This window comes from Eptatretus burgeri, chromosome 12 (genome assembly GCF_056783735.1).
Source record: "Eptatretus burgeri isolate ZD-2024b chromosome 12, Ebu_testis_v1, whole genome shotgun sequence".
Classification (NCBI taxonomy): domain Eukaryota; kingdom Metazoa; phylum Chordata; class Myxini; order Myxiniformes; family Myxinidae; genus Eptatretus; species Eptatretus burgeri.
Window position 1 is genome coordinate 91,532,126 of NC_140972.1, and position 17,464 is coordinate 91,549,589.

General features: G+C 40.2%; 1 protein-coding gene across 4 annotated transcripts in view; it reads right to left on the reverse strand.

Moving 5' to 3' along the window:
• The window catches only part of LOC147016127 (VPS10 domain-containing receptor SorCS3-like), a 999,683-nt gene that overhangs the window by 315,198 nt on the left and 667,021 nt on the right, over positions 1-17,464 (reverse strand). For all 4 annotated transcript variants that reach the window (XR_015050022.1, XM_085848866.1, XM_085848865.1 and 1 more), the window contains one exon: positions 17,132-17,249. Coding sequence is in view for 3 of the 4 variants with exons in the window: in XM_085848866.1 (XP_085704992.1) it covers positions 17,132-17,249 (118 nt within the window). In the remaining variant the exon portion in view is untranslated. The remainder of the gene's footprint in view (positions 1-17,131; positions 17,250-17,464) is intronic.

Here is a 17,464-nt window from a genome sequence, read left to right on the forward strand (position 1 = left end):
ATGCAAGTTTGAATACGGCCGGTAAACTGGCCGCTCGGGTATATTGAGGCTTGAATATGGCTGGAAAATTAGCTGCTCATGCATATGGAGGTTTGAATAGTGGCTGGTAAAACAGCCGTGAGGGTTCAAATGATGAAAATGTCGGCTCATTTGTCACATTTACAGCTGCAAAGTTCTGTATATTTCCAGCCAGCCTTCTTGCGTGAACATCTACCACAGCTACCTGTGCTTTTGCAGCTACATTTCTCCAGCTCACTGCAAGCTTTCAATGCCATTGGTAATGCAATCCATATGGGTATCCACTTCTGTGTATCTCTGTCTCTTGTCCATCCCCATTCCTCAGGAGTAAGGGCTTGCTGCTGAACCTGGTGACTTTTCAGTAATAATCCCTGACTGGTACGCAGCATGCTTCGTGTGTTGCAGCAATGAATCTTGAGACAGGGGTATGTGTTCCATTGTCCTGTTTTTCTGATGAGATATGTTTTCGTGCCTCATTGACAGTCAAAGATGCTGGTCTCGTTTTCGAGGACCATGGTGTAGCATTCAACAAGTTTGAAAGTGCTGTCATCCACATCCAGTTTTTTGAAGGGATTTATTGCCTTTGAGGTGAAGGCTTGCGTTACTTCAGGATAAGACTGCCATGCTCGCCATGCCATTTTCTTTCCTCTTGTAAAGAACAACGAAACAGTATCACATCCTGTCAAACTGTGAAAAGCAGGCAATGCCAGGCATTTTTGTGCTCCAAGAGTTCGAGGTACATAATTAATATGTAGATAGGTGAAACTCTTTCCAGTACCCAGAGCGACCCATATATCTGCAGTGGGACATGAGTTGTGACGATACGTCCCAATTAGGATGACAATAACATCAGTGTCAACAGCACAAACCAGACATGTGGTGCAGACATGTGCTAATGCATCTTGTGGATGAAGGACTATCCTAGTATCCACTTCCTCATGATCACATCGTGGCATGACATGACCTGAACCCTTCACACCTTGCCCAGATGTTATTAAAAAAAACCTCTTTACCAACAGGGACGTCCATGTTTGCAACTCTGTCAGACAGAAATGCAAAAAATTCCTGCTTATTAGTGGGACCACAGAGGAATTCTTGCCAGTTTCCAAGAATTTTGTTTTTAGCAGCCACCTTCCTCCGAGTGACTTTGCCTCTTTTCCAGCTCATAGATGCCTTAATGCTGTTATCGAGGTATGTGTCCCAGACCGTCAATTCTCAAAGAAGTCTTCAACTGATTTGTAATGTACGGAATGAAGACATTGCTGGCGTAGTCAAATGTTGTGAGGCTACTTCTGGGAAGAAATTTCACAGCAGCAGCAGCACCATCTAAGACCTTGAACATCGAAGGAACCTTGGTCTCACCTCGCACATTCATTCTGAACAAAAATACCATCGTAAACTGAACACGCGACTATTATAGCACACTGCTATTATGGGCCATATACCCGTATCATCCATACACCCTATTATGTCATATAGTTTATTGGAAAGGGTTATGAATGTCATAAATTTAATTCTTCACTCATATCCGGTCATAGATCAGATAGAAGACGTTTCAGATTTTTGGATAAGGATTTCAATTCAACCAATTATGACTGGAATACAACTTCAATGTCATCGTTGATGTCATCGTTATTGTAATCACCATACATACTCCATGTGGAGTTGATGACGTATGCCAAGTTTCAAGTTTTTTTCATTGAATGGTTTCGGAGAAAAGGATGTCCAATTTTTTTCCTTTAATCCAATGTGGCTGCCATACCATTTGACCTATGACATCACAGTTAGCAATAAAATATTAACCATATGGAGTCCCTCCTATATTTAAAATTTTGCATTAATCGGACAAGCGGTTGCAGAAAAAACATTTTTTAAAGCGAAAGCATATGGACGCGGGCGGGCACATGCGGGGGGACATAAGGACACACACACACACACACACACACACACACACACACACACACACACACACACACACACACACACACACACACACACACACACACACACACACACACACACACACACACACACACACACACACACACACACACACTGGGGCATCACCTTCAAGGCGAGACTAACAAGCCCTAAAATGAACAAAGTAAGGCCCATATCGGTAACACGACTTTCACTGCATCTTTTGCATCCTGTCTGGTCAGATTGCTCTCACTGATAAGAAAGAATCTACGGTTGGCTTTAGATGTGTTGGCACAACTTACACAGTGGGGCATTTGCATTGTCTCATAACTTCTTGTAAAGGAAGTCATCCCCAATGATTTTAATATGATCCATCAGTCGTATGAACATGAGTGATTGTAGGAATATAAGAGAAGGAAGAGATTTAGTCTGGTTAATTGGTGAGGGCTCAACTGATTGTCTACCTTTCTGTTGAAGATTCCATCACAGTGCCATGTTTGTATTCCATGGCATAACTTCTCATACTAAGGACCACAATTTGCCAGTTTCTCGCTTGCACTGAAGCCTTGCAACCAGATAAAAACGATTTTAGCTAACCTGGAACTTAGTTCCACGGAGCTTAATGGATGGCACATCCGTCTGTTCGTCCGTCTGTCCGTCTTTCAACAACTTCTTCTCTAAAACGACATTCACAATTTTGATGAAACTTTACGACCACATTCATTAGCTTGTATGTACCAAAGTTTGTTCATGGCATAAAAAAAAATCAGGCCCAAAGGGAGTCTACGGGGGTTGCCTCCCAAAATAGGTATTTGCTTTCTTCTCAGAAACTACACGTGCAATTCCGATTAAACTTGCCTTCAGCCTTCATCACCCATGATGTACCGAAGTTTGTTCATGACATTAGAAAAATCCGGCTCCAATGGGGTGTGGGGGGGGGGTTGCCCCCCAAAAGAAGTATTTGCTTTCTTCTCCGAAACTACACACATAATTTTGATGAAACTTGACTCCAACCTTCAACAGCCGTGATGTACCAAAGATTGTTCATGGGATTAACAGGTCGGGGTCTCAGGGGGTTCACGGAGAGAAAGGGGGTTGCCCCCCTAAAGAGGTATTTTCTTTCTTCTCAAAAACTACACACACAACTCCGATGAAATGACTTCAACCATCAACACCCGTGATATACCAAAGATTGTTCATGGGATTAAAAGGTCGGGGTCTAAGGGGGCTTACGGAGAGAAAGGGGGTTGCCCCCCAAAAGAAGTATTTGCTTTCTTCTCTGAAACTTCACACACAATTTCGATGACTCTTGACCATAACCTTCATCACCTGTGAAGTACCAAAGTTTGTTCTCGCCATAAAAAAATTTGAGGTCTAAGGGGGCCTTCCGGCGGGTTGCCCCCCAAAATGGGTATTTGCTTTCTTCTCAGAAACGACACACACAACTCCGATGAAACTTGACTACAACCTTCATCACCAATGATGTATCAAAGATTGTTCATGGCATTAAAAAAAAAAATTGGGGTCTAAGGTTGCCCCTCAAAATATGTATTTGCCTTCTTCTCCGAAACTACACACACAATCTTGATGAAATTTGACCACAACCTTCATCACCTGTGATGTACTGAAGTTTGTTCACGGCATTCAAAAAAAAAAAGCCCATAGGTATTTATTTTCTTCTCCGTTAGATATTTGTGGGCCATCCATGCCTACCAGCAGTTCCCCAGTTATCTTATCCAGCCGCGACCAGAGGAGCACCCAGGGGTATTGCCCCACGTGTTTAAATGATGCTCTGGCATGAGATTGTAATGATGAATAGATTTGTGGCCATGGCATGACGCCATGAAGCGATAATGCTAAATAGGCACATGCATGGGCAAGATAGAGAATACCTCTGGTTGGAAATCAAAGTGGGGTGAATAATGTTCCTCTTCTCTACACAATACTCCAATATCAGTATAACACTGACACGGCAAGGCGTTTCAAAGTGACTAAATGTTGCCATTGTGTGATACAGTTGAAATTGATTAAGAATTTACAGGTAATTGATTAGTCATTGTGCTTCAAGCTGTGCTAATAAACGATGACATCAATCAGACCTTAAAGTGAAGGAAATAAAAATAAGTTGCAAAAAAAACAAACTCAAAGTACTCAAACTTATCACGTAAAGGTAAACTATGAAATGGAAGAGCAGATGATAAATGTATTTTTCTGTGCTGACATCAGAAGCATCTCTCGGCTTGCTGCCAGGTCACAGAGAATTGATTTAATGAACCCCGATGTGACTTGGATGTTGAAACCACAATTAGGTTGTCGTGGTTTTCTTCACAAGAAGGGAATATGCTCAATGCGAATGTTTTGTAGTTTGAGTTTAGGTCTTTATTGCCATAAATACGTCCGAGCTGCTCGAAGTTGGTTGCACAACGTCTTTGATCCATTCTAAGCTGCGTAGAAGAATTGTCGCTTGCTTCAAGGTATAAATAAAGCATTTATTACCCTCGCCGAACGGGAAGGTCCTTGCATTTGTTTTCAATACTTAATTTTTTTTTTTGACAAGTATGTTGATCGCCTCCGTTTGTTTGTCTGTGTGTTTGTTTGTCTGTCCGCTCGCCTCCACCCCAAACTGCTCAACCAATTGTTCTGAAATTTTCAGAGTTGAATGTCACCGACCCTGCAACGGTCCCGCATTGAAGTTTCATAAAATTCGGTCGAACAAAAAGGTCTACTTCGGCCAATAGGTCAATTTGGGCCAAATTTTCTAAAATCCTCAATTTTCATCTGATTGACTTGAAATTTGAAGACCATTTGCAGATGCAGTCGCTGAACTCAACCACCTATTAATTTTGAGGTCAACATAAGCCAAAAGGTCAACATAGGACAAATTTATAAAATCCTCAATTTTAATCCGATCGAATTCAGCGACCTGACATAAAAATGCTCTTCAAACGTTAAGTCAAACAACCAATTCATTTTAAGGTCAAAAGGTCAACACAGGCCTGATTTCTAAAATTTATAGATAGGGGAAAAAACTAAATATATCACCACATCTCAAGAAGTTGTGGACGAGTTATGACAAAACAAGGTGGAGGAGTTGAATAGATGACAAGAAGAAGCGGATTGGATTTTGGTCCAGATCCAGCCAATCAGTGGGATACAAAACGTGAACTGTTCCACCTGACAGAGGTATGCGCTCCACCGAGTGCCATTCTACTTTGTGCTGTTTTACCAAGTTGTCACTCTTTGAGTGATTTTTCATTCGGCTGTCTGTTTGTCTGCACAGAACTTTCGTGTTTTTCTCCGCAACCACTTGTCGGAGTGAGACGAAATTTTCACCATTGGTGTGAATACTCAGGCAGGAATGTTTTAATGATAATTATGACGTCATAGGTCACGTGCATATTGGAATATGTGGCATATGTGGCAGGCATATTGGAAAAATGGGAAAAAATTGGACCTCTATCTTCGAAACGGCAAGAAGGAAAAAACTGAAACTTGGCAAATAGCAAGTACTCCTCATGGGGAACGATTGTGATTATTTATGACATAATAGGTGCTTTCATTATGACATCATAATTGCATATGTAGAACACTACATCTGATCAGTATGAAAAATTTTGAGGGTCATCGAGGGATAAAATGTTCCACAAAAATGTTTTTATGACTTCATCAGTCATGTGATTCGGTAGCCATATTGTTTTTTTTTTTTAACCTTCAAAAATCGTCTTCTCTGAAATGACTGAAGAGATCGAGGTGAAACTGTACACAAATGACCGCCTATCCATGAGGAACAAAAGGTTCACACATATGACATCATAGGTCATATAGTTTTGGCAGTTATATTTGATTTACCCGAAAACATTAAAAAAAATATTCTCCAGAACAGCAAAACAGATCAAGGGGAAACTTCACAAAAACGTTCCCAAAGGCATGCGCATACAAGGTTGTTGAGGAATAATGGAAAAGTCACATGGTTTGGCAGCCATATTGGATTTAAGAAGATTGGTTTATTGGTCTTGGTCTCTCACTCTCTCACCGCAGACAGGACGGTGGTCTTTCTGTCTTCTTCCGTCTCCTCTCCGGCCTCACCCCCCCACCCTATCTGAGATATGCCCCCTCCCCATATTTCCACAGGGCGCTTAAGGACCACCTACAACCCCCTTCTGGTGAAACTACCAAAATCAAGAATCACTGCTCACCTTCACTCTTTAATTTCTCTTTTTTTCGACCTTTGGAACAAACTCCCACACTCTCTTCAATCCCACTATTCCCTCCAGGTATTCAAAACAGCTGTTCACCACCATCTCTTATCTTCCCCCATCCAAAACCACAATCTTCTACCCCCGCTAATCTGCCCCAAACCAACCTCCTTCAAATTCTCTGCTTTCCTTCCTGAAAGTCCCTGAAGTGTCCATCTTGTTTACCCTGTGTTTCCCACCCCATCCCTCTCTCTTTCACAGATCTCCTCATGTCTCTGTTCCACACTGTTTTTTCCTTCTCTATCCTGCCCCTCTTGTCACCTGCTCCCCTTCTTGTATGTTCTGCGTGTTACCTCTCATACGAGCCTCGACAGTGCATACAAATAAAATAAAATAAAATAAAATAAAATAATGTTTTCTCTGGAACCACTCAATCAATCGAGACGAAACTTCACAATTGTGGTCTCACAGTTATGGGGAATACAGCTGTTAAATTTCAACTTCATTGGACACGTGGTCTGGCAGCCAGAATTATTTAATTTTTGATATAGGTTCCTTTATTGTTATTGTTATTTTTTGAATAAGGCTCACTTGGTTGTGCCTGGATGGGTTTGAGGGTAGAGGAGTAGCAGCTGAAATGTGAATCCTATTCAGGTTCCTCCTGATGACTTCATCTTTTCTCTTTGCTTGTTTGGGTTGCTTCTAATTACTCCAATGCAGTACTGTACCGATTCGATCTTCCATTTGATTTGAATTAAATATATTTTCATCCCATTCTGAAATCAATTGAATAATAATAAAAAAAGGTCATGGGTCAGGGTCAGGTGTCCGATCAAAGTGGGGTTGCATCAAAGTGGGACGTCTTGGAACCCAGGCGTCACTGCCTGCAGTTATAAAGTGGCAGTTCTAATTATGTCTCTTATTAATATTAATTACGTAACACACCCATACGCAAATGCTACACAAAATAAACCACACAAAACAACACAAATGCCATACAAAACAAGTCTTGGCGAGGTCTGCAATCTCTGATTGCTCTTTTTCTTGTTTGTCCTTGCAACAGATGTGCGGTCACTGTGGCTATCCTCATATTTAATTAGGGAAGTGTGTGTGTGTGTGTGTGTGTGTGTGTGTGTGTGTGTGTGTGTGTGTGTGTGTGTGTGTGTGTGTGTGTGTGTGTGTGTGTGTGTGTGTGTGTGTGTGTGTGTGTGTGTGTGTGTGTGTGTGTGTGTGTGTGTCTGAAAATCATAGAACAAAACAGGGCTGAGCAGATCACCAAATTTTGCATACGTGTTGGTGGTACCTGTCTTGGGCACAATTAAAAATACATAGCACCACTGGACCTGCAGCTTATCTGGGCCCTATCCTGATGTTGAAACCGAAATTTGGTAGCATTTTGACTGGTGGATCTGAAGAAGAGGATTTTTGAAGGAATTTACACGATTTTCCTCAAAATTTACTAAGTCCGTCATTTTGACACACTTCCCAGTCATGTGGTCAGCATGGCCTCCACACTTTAACATCCCTACCCTAGCCTAATGTTGAAAACCAAATTTGGTAACATTCTGACTGGTGGGTCTGAAGAAGATTTTTGAAGGGATTTACTAAGTCTGCCATTTTGACCTACTTAAAATTATGTTACCAGAACGAGCTTTGCAATCCCCCTTACCAGTCAGGAGTGGAACGTTGTTGCCAAATTTCAACCAGATTGGCCAAGCGGTTTGGCCAGAGAAGTTGAAATAGGAGATGGACCTAAGGGAGGAGGGTAAGGGAGGGATTCCTCCCTTAATTTCTGGATTATCTGGAATTCTAATTCCAGGTAAGCTAAAAATCCCCCCCCCCCCCGCGATGTTCACCTGTACACATGACACAATGCATGACCCCTGCTGGCGACAGGGGAGATTATTCGCCACAGCACAAAATACATTTGCCTCACCTTTCCAAACTTCCCGGCCATGATGCTCACAAACGGAGCACGTGTTTCTAGTTGAATAAATACCATAAATAGGCTTGTGCAATACCATAAACAAGACTCTATCAAAGAAGACCCTCCAGCTCTTCAAGAAAGCTGTTGACCACCATCTCAGTTCATCCCCAATACAAAACCATGATCTTTCCTACCCTCGTTAACCCCAACCAAATCCCTCCTCATTCCAATTTTCCAGTTTTCCCTCCTTGGAGTTTCCTTCTGTATCCATCTTGTCTACCCCATGCATCCTTTACTGTCCTTCCATTCCTCCCAACGCCCAACAGGGATCATGATTAATAATGGGTACCCTTCATAGTTTAAGATAGCCACTCAACGATGTTATGCAAACAGGAGGACCTACTTCCTGCACAACAACCATGCTCTGAGGTAGCAAGTATTGTCACCTAGTTTCAAGGAATACCTGAAAGACGACTTGTGATCCACAATGTCAGAACTATTACCCCAACGAACGATTTGGCAATTGGCAATCAACCAGGTCAACTCGCTGCAAAAGGTTAACAGATGTTTGGACATCTTGCCAACTTCCACAAGGTGTGATCCTGACTGGGAATTAATAATGTAAACAAGCCGGTAGGCGGCAATGGATCGCCGAGCATGGAAACTATGAGATATAGAGCAAAATGGATGTCATATAGCGGATAGGGAATCACCTTAAGATTACGCATATCAAATCTCATCCAGTTCCATCTACTGATAACTACTCGGTATCCATTTGAATGAAAAGTACCGAAAATGCGGTTTGAAATCGGAAATCCCAAAAGTTCGAGGGGGTGCTGTGGGTGAACAAAGATATAAGTCGAAAATCTGGCTCGATTGTTTGTGCACAATGTATTCCAGATGATTAGTGTGAATTTTCATGACCATCCGAACATAACCCAAGGAGGAGTAGCATTTGGCACGAAGACACCTCCAGCTCTCGCATATTATTGATTTTTGCACTAATTGACCTTTGACCCCTGACCTAAGCGAAATCGGTCAATATGTTCTGAGCAAAGTTGTAGTACTCATTGAGTACCATGAACCTGCAAAGTTTCATTCGTATTGATGCACTCACCTGGTCGCTCGGGGGCCTTCAATTTTCACCAATTTTTGCTCATACCCTAATTGTCGGGGGCGCCGTGGGTAAAATATTCCATATATCACAAAAACCGGAATATATTTGATAGAGCATCACCTGTAGATCATTCGTGCCAAATTTCATATCCCTATGTGGGATAATGGCTTTCGGAATTGATTTCGCGTGAACGGTACCGATTTTGAAGGTTTTTCTGTTGTTGCTAGGGAACCAAAGCGTCCCTAGCAACCATCACAATTCCCAAAGCACGAGGTCATAAGATGTACCTACCACCCGAGTTTGGTCAAAATCCGCCCACGTTTACTACCAATTATGCTGATGACAAACAAACAAGCATCCAAACAAACAGAGAGAATTACTGACAATAAGGGTCACCTATTTTGGCGACCAAACCTATTTCAGCGACCCAATATTTGAGCATACAAGTCAAGAAGAGGAATAAAAGATAAAGGTGACAGCAATTCACAAACTGAAAAGATTGTTCTCTCATTACAAGGAAAATGAAACAACTATTGGTCAGGTTGGCAGGTGTCAGATTTCCTAGATGACATCACCGCATGTGTCCTTAAAAAACCTGCTCTGCGACTCTTGCACATCCTCTTTATGCTCTGTTCAACCCATTATTTGCCGTCGGTCCTCTTCCATCTGTTTGGCAGTCAGCCAACATCACCCGATCACATCAAGAAAAGGCAAACACCGATTCTCTTAACTATAGACCTATCAGCTTACTTTCAATCATCAGCAAGGAATCCATTATCACAGTCGACATCAAATCCTTCCTTTTCTTCAAAAGTCTGATCTCAGATCATCAATTTGGATTCAAAGCCTCGACCCTGGACATAATTCTTCTGCTCTCCCAACAATGGATGGAGGCCCTCAAAGTCAGACATGAGATGAGGTCCGTCTCTCTGCACATATCTCGATATATGCAAATATCTCGCCTTACTATCCAAACTTTTTGCCTATGGCATTCCAAGGCTACCTCACTCACCTTAGATGACATACTGAATATTCCTTGACTCTCATAGCCAATGCATGGCTCACAACATGATCTTCTCATCTCCTCTCTCTCTGTCAAGGATAGAGTGCCCGAAAGCAGTATATTCTGGGCCCAGTCATATTCTTAATCTTCATCAACAATCTCTCTGACTCTCCAGAAAATCCCCTTGATATATTTGCTGATGACTCCCACCTTTGCCGTGACATTCCTCATCCGACCGAGAGGCATGCAGCAGCCTCTTTCCTCTTCGCAGACCTTGATAGAATCATGAGCTGACCAAACATTTGGAATATGTCTATCAATCCTGACAAATCTCATGCTCTCACTCTAACTCTCCAGAAAGACTATATGGTGAACCCTCCAATCTACTTCTTTCACGATCCTCTTGAAATGGTTTAGTCAATCAAACGTTTGGTCCTCACAATCAGCTGTGGCTTTTCTTGGGCAAAACGCATTTCAAAGTTGGACTCCAAATTGCCAGTCATCAACTGGGTATCTTTTGTCATGCAGTCTTTCTTTGGCAAACCTGAATTCTTATTCACCTACAATGCCTTCTCCACAGCATGATGGAGTAGTACTTCACTTTACTCTGAGCTGGTACTCCTGCCTCATATGTTGCTTTTGATTCTTGAAAACCAAGGCTTAAAATATCATTGGAATTTCTGATGATGAATCTGAGTCTCTGGGCCAATCACTTTCAATTGCATACAGATCGGTGGTTTCTGTCTTTTACTGCCTCTTTCTTAGTCTTGCACCCTCTGCCCTCCCATGCCTTATCTCCCTAACCCCTGTTTCTGCAGGACACACACAGTCAACCCACTTCTGAAAAAACTCCCAAAATGCAAATTCACAGCTCACCTCCACTCATTCATTCCTCCCCCCCCTCCCCCGCTTGTGGAATCAACTTACTCAGTCTTCAATCTGATTCTTCCCTCCAGAGTGTCAAGACAGCTGTTCACCACCATCTCAAGCAAGTCATCCCCCACCACAACCATGATTTTCTACCATAATTAACCTTCCCTAAGCTTACCTACCTCTTCCAAAGTTTCCTGCTTTTTCCTCCACTTCTGTGATTGAGAGTTTGTAGCTGTATCCATTTTGTTCACTCCCAGTGTTCTCCCTTCCCCCTCATTCTGCCCCACATCCCCTATTTCTCCAAAGCTCCCTCTATTTTGTTCCATAACCCTGCTGTCTGTGCCCCCCCTCCTTTCAACTGTTCTTTTCGTTATTAAAGAATATAATACTTTTCTTGGAACACTGCATGAAGGAAAAAGTAAGAATCTTGTGTTAACAGGAATGAAAAGAGAAAGTAAAGAAAGAGCATCACAGCCTCATGAAACATACATGCCTAAATGTAAAACAAGGCACCCCAACCGTCCCAATACATCCTCATAAATAGGCAGTGAGCTGGACAAAAAGTGCACTTTTATCCATTACTGCTGAATAAAAGGTTAACAAAGAGTCCCCTATTGGGGGGTGATTTAGGGGTGGGGAGGGGGTGATTCACTCCGCATTGATGATGGCCAGTGAGCAGGAAATGCCTCTGTGGAATGATTCTCCTCCTGGGGAAGGGGTGCTGTCCTTGCCACAGAGGGTTCTAAAACCTTCAGGCTGATGGATATTGCAGTTAGCAGTGCAGCAGCTGTCATTGTATTTAACAGTGCGGTTCAACATGTTTCACCTGTCTAACAGACTGTATGTACTTATAGATATTAACAGGTGAAGATGGATTGGTCATGTGTTGCACGTGGAGGATTAAGATATAGTGAAAAGAGCAATATGCTGGGCATCAGACAAGAAGAGAAGGATTGGATGGCCAAGAGAGACCTGGCGACATACCGTCGAGAAAGAAATTAAAGGAATGAAGGTCACCTGGAATAAAATTGGAACATCGCCCAAAGACCGACGAAAGTGGCAAAAGTTCATAAAAAGCTCCATACGCCAGATGGCATGATTGATATATGAAGCTCATTATAACCACTCACTGATTCCTTGCCTGACTCACGGACTCATTGACAGACGGATATTCATGTTTGGTACCTTCTGGGTGACAGAGAAAACTGAAATTTTGCGTGCCAGCAGATATCGAAGCCGATACACCAGTAAAAAAAAAAAAAAAAAAAAAAATCAGAGCCATTGAAAAACATCCATAAACAAAAATATAAATCAATGGAAAAAAAAAAAACTGAAAAAAAATGCAGGTGAGCGACTCCAGACAATGGGGAAACATCTAAATTTAGTGTGCTGACGACAATGAAGCTGATATGCCGGAGGGGAAAAAAAATAACAGTACCACTGAAAAGCATCCGTAGATGAAAATACAAATGAAAAAACAAATGCAGGTGAGTGACCCGAAAAATGGGAAGCATTGTTCGTTATTGCTTATAATATGTAAGCATACTCCGCGAATATGTGTGTATGTATATGTCTATATATACATGGTACTAATTAAATATAATGCTCTTTCTAATCACTGACTGGCTCACTGACTGACTGATATTAAAGATTGGTACCTTTCGGGTGACGTAAAAAGCTGAAATTTTGCGTGCTGATGGACATCGCTGCCAGTCCACCAGAAAAATTTACAGAATCACCAGATAACATCCACAAATGAAAATATAAATAAATGGAAAAAAGAAATGAATAAAACAAGCAGTCATAGACTGGTACTTACGAAATCGTCAACTTGACCTCTGACTTTGTCTAATAAAAGCTGTCTCTGGAGAAGGTAGCGACGCAAACCAGAAGTTTCTACCATGATTCTGTACCAAACCATCAAAAATTGAATTTTTGACCTCACTGTGACCTTGACCTTTGACCGATTTTGACCAAAATCTAATCAGCACGAGCCATCACCCTCCTGAATCACGTGGTGTAATTTGACATTGGTAACTTCTTCCGTTCTCGAGGTTTCTGTACCAAACCATCAAAAATCGAATATTTGACCTCACTGTGACCTTGACCTTTGACCGATTTTGACCAAAATATAATCAGCACTAGCCATCACGCTCCTGAATCACATGGTGTAATTTGACATTGGTAGCTTCTTCCGTTCTCGAGTTATCGTGCCTACAAACAAACAAACAAACAAACTAACAAACAAACAAACAAACAAGCAGACATAGACTGGTACTTACGAAATCGTCAACTTGACCTCTGACCTTGTCGAATAAAAGCTGTCTCTCGAGAAGGCAACGATGCAAACCAGAAGTTTCTACGATGATTCTGTACCAAACCATCAAAAATCGAATGTTTTGGATGTTTGACCTCACTGTGACCTTGACCTTTGACCGATTTTGACCAAAATATAATCAGCGCAAGCCATCACCCTCCTGAATCATGTGGTGTAATTTGACATTGGTAGCTTCTTCCGTTCTCGAGTTATCATTTTTTGGATGTTTGACCTCACTGTGACCTTGACCTTTGACCGATTTTGACCAAAATCTAATCAGCACTAGCCAGCACCCCCCTGAATCACGTGGTGTAATTTGACATTGGTAGCTTCTTCCGTTCTCGAATTATCGTGCCTACAAACAAACAAACAAACATACAAACAAACAAACAGAAACGGAAGTCATCGATATACTTCCGAAATCTTTAGATTTCGTAAGTAACAAACAAACAGAAACGGAAGTCATCAATATACTTACGAAATCTTTAGATTTCGTAAGTAAAAAATGCAGATGAGTGATCTGAGACAATCGTCATTTTGTGTTCTGCACCTGATATATTTTTCAATTGAATTTTGCTAATTTCCCACTTTAATTCCTCTATCAAAGAAGTCTACTTCAAAGTAAATCTGTGTTTGTCATTATTATGTATTTTATGCATGTGTACACTTTTAAACTGTATTACCATAATGGAATTTGGTGTGTGTGTGTGTGTGTGTGTGTGTGTGTGTGTGTGTGTGTGTGTGTGTGTGTGTGTGTGTGTGTGTGTGTGTGTGTGTGTGTGTGTGTGTGTGTGTGTGTGTGTGGGTGTGTGTGTGTGTGTGTGTCTTGGTTGATTGTTGGCTCCATATGCGGGTTTCAGAAGGTGGAACGGATCGCTCCCAAGTCACGAAGTATCCACCGTCATGTGTGTGTGTGTGTGTGTGTGTGTGTGTGTGTGTGTGTGTGTGTGTGTGTGTGTGTGTGTGTGTGTGTGTGTGTGTCATTCATTGGTATCATATGTGGGTTTCAGAATGTGGAATGGAGTCCTCCAAGGGTGGGCTCAAAGTGTCCACCTTCATTTCGGTTAGGGTTCACGATCCACGGACCAAACTGTGAAGTTTTCTGTTTTTGAAGTTTTGTGCCGAGGGCTCTCTTCAGGATCATTACTGAACCTGGGACGGCTTCCAACTGTAGTTCGTTTGTAGTGATATTCCCAGGGATGGTTTTAAATACCTCTGTGAGGTTGTTTGTAATCACGGGTACAACTTTAGAATTTTTCAGCTTCCAGGATCTTTTCACTTCATGCTTGAGGTCTTGGTGTTTGGTCATTTTCTTGATTTCTGAATCGTTCGTTCAAAATCACCGGTATTAACACCTCGGTTAGCAATACCTTCTTCTCTCTATTTTTGCACTGAAGCATGATATCTGGTATATTTATATATATATATATATATATATATATATACATACATATGTATATATATATATATATATATACATACATATGTATATATATATATATATATATATATACATACATATATATATATATATATATATATATATATATATATATATATATATATATATATATATATATATATATATATATATATATATATATATATATATATATATATATATATATATATATATATATATATATATATATATACATACATATATATATATATATATATATATATATATATATATATACATACATATATATATATATATATATACATATATATATATATATATATATATATATATATATATATATATATATATATATATATATATATATATATATATATATATGTAAAGGTGCCCGTCTTGGATGGGCGTCACTGGCAACATATGGTAAAAGACAGATAACATGAATGTATTTGAAACAATATATTACATCATTTTTATCCTTTGATTAAATTATCATTCAGGTTTTCCCCTTCGACTGTCCCATAGTAGCTCCACTTCGACGACATTACCACGTTGTTTAGTGATTACAAAACGTGTACCATTCGTGATTTCCGGAGGATCCATAGAGCGCATTAAAATTACAGGGCACCCTACTTTAAAGTGATCTAAAAGACCGGATCAGTTTCGTGTACATATTCATATCTTGTAGATTTTAGCTGGCCGGATCAGTTTCGTCTACATATTCATATCTTATAGATTTTAGCTGATTCTGAAATTGTTTACAGCATGTCGATCGGATGGTTCTGTGATTTTCTACGGTAGTAAACAGAAGTACGACTTAAGCCTGTGCGCCACTATGCGGAGACCCGAGGACCTAATATTTCACAACAAACTAAAAACTCACAAAATTTGAAGATATTTTAAATAAACAATTTATTATAATATCAATTAAATATCATTTTTATCCATTGCTAATATGAATTGTTCTGTACAGCAAAAGTTGTTCTCCCGGGATCTGCGCATCCATCCACGATCTATGTTTTAATGAAGTGCAGTAGGAATTATAAAAACAGCACTGTGCGGGAGTGTAGGTAATCTCTCCAAAGCTCTCGGAAAACCTTAAAATGCCTCACGATCGGTTTGATTGTGAACAGATATACGGACGGACGGACATCGAGACCGGTTTTATGAGGTCATCATGAAGGTACCGCTTGATATTACGCATTGAAATAGAGATATGAATACTCAAGTGAGTTTATTATATGTCTATGATTGATAGCTTATTGACAGCTCAATAACATGAGCAATTTACTATGGCGTATAGTGATTAATAACATACTCTACAAAAGGTTTTACGAACTCATCTTAGTGGTCCTCTAAAAAATGGGAAACATTTTTATTTCTTTTTTTTGTGCAATAATTCCTCCCATTTTGCAAATGGAGAACATTAACTGTTTAACTACCATAATCATCAAAACGAATTTTGAGGGGCCTCTTAAGGAAGACAATAATATCATTACTAGATATGTCAAAGCTTGTTTCATTTCATGCAGTAACAAAAATCTGATGGTGGAACAAAAAAGGGGTGTGCCGAAATATAAAAATATATATATATATATATATATATATATATATATATATATATATATATTGATAAATTTTTATGTATGTGTGTATTGTTGTGGATTTCAGAATCTAATTAGCAACTGAGGCAACCCAGAGAGTGCTCTGCCCTAATGGTCGAGTCACTCCCTCATATATACACGGTTTTATCTCCAACAAATTTGATTACATAATCGTCCTTCTTCTCATCCCAGGACCAGCTGTTTACCAACTGGTTTACGTCCTTTCAACACCTGTGTATTAAGCAAGATAAGGAGGACGTGAAGTTACTCCCAGATCCACTTGCACAATGTTGCTGTGGATCATTCAAGGTTGACCACATTCCTTATCTCTTTACACAATGTTCTTTTGGAACAGCAAGCAGGAATATCTTTTAATTAACTGCAAGTGAGTGAATTGAGTTGGGAAGAAACAAAAAGCTTTTAAAAAGGTATGAATCCCAACACAGACAGACATACAGAATAACAAAATCAACTGACCAATATACTTGAAATTTTTTCGATTTTGCAAGTTAGAAAAACAAACAAACAGACAAACAGGGGTGAAAACATAACCTCCTTCACCTTCGTTGGCAGAGGTAATTAAAGGCTAAAAATAGACTTGAACAGATGACCAACATATTAAAATATACCTTCAAGCAAGAAATATGTTCGTAGTTAGTACGAGTACATCCAAATAGATTATGGAAAAATAGAACTTGTAGAACAGACAGAGAAAAAAATTGTCCATTCATACCTTGTTCATTAGTGTCCAGGCAGTATAGTCATTCGGCTTACAAGCCCGTGGTAACAGAGCTCGGATATCCACCTTGACTAGCTCCCAGTCCGAGTGCAGGCTGATGTGACCAAACATGCTACAGAAAGAAAGAGGGTTTCGGGGGATATAACTTATAGGTTTCCTTTGCTCATAACACTGTTTGTATTTCTATTATTATGGAATTGTAAAGCAAGATTGTAATCTAACAAACCATGGATCTTGTTCCAGCTTTCATATATTGTGAGACATATTCTCTGCTTCACAAAGAATGGAGATTTTGGAGTATTCAACGATTCTTACTGCTGATTGTAT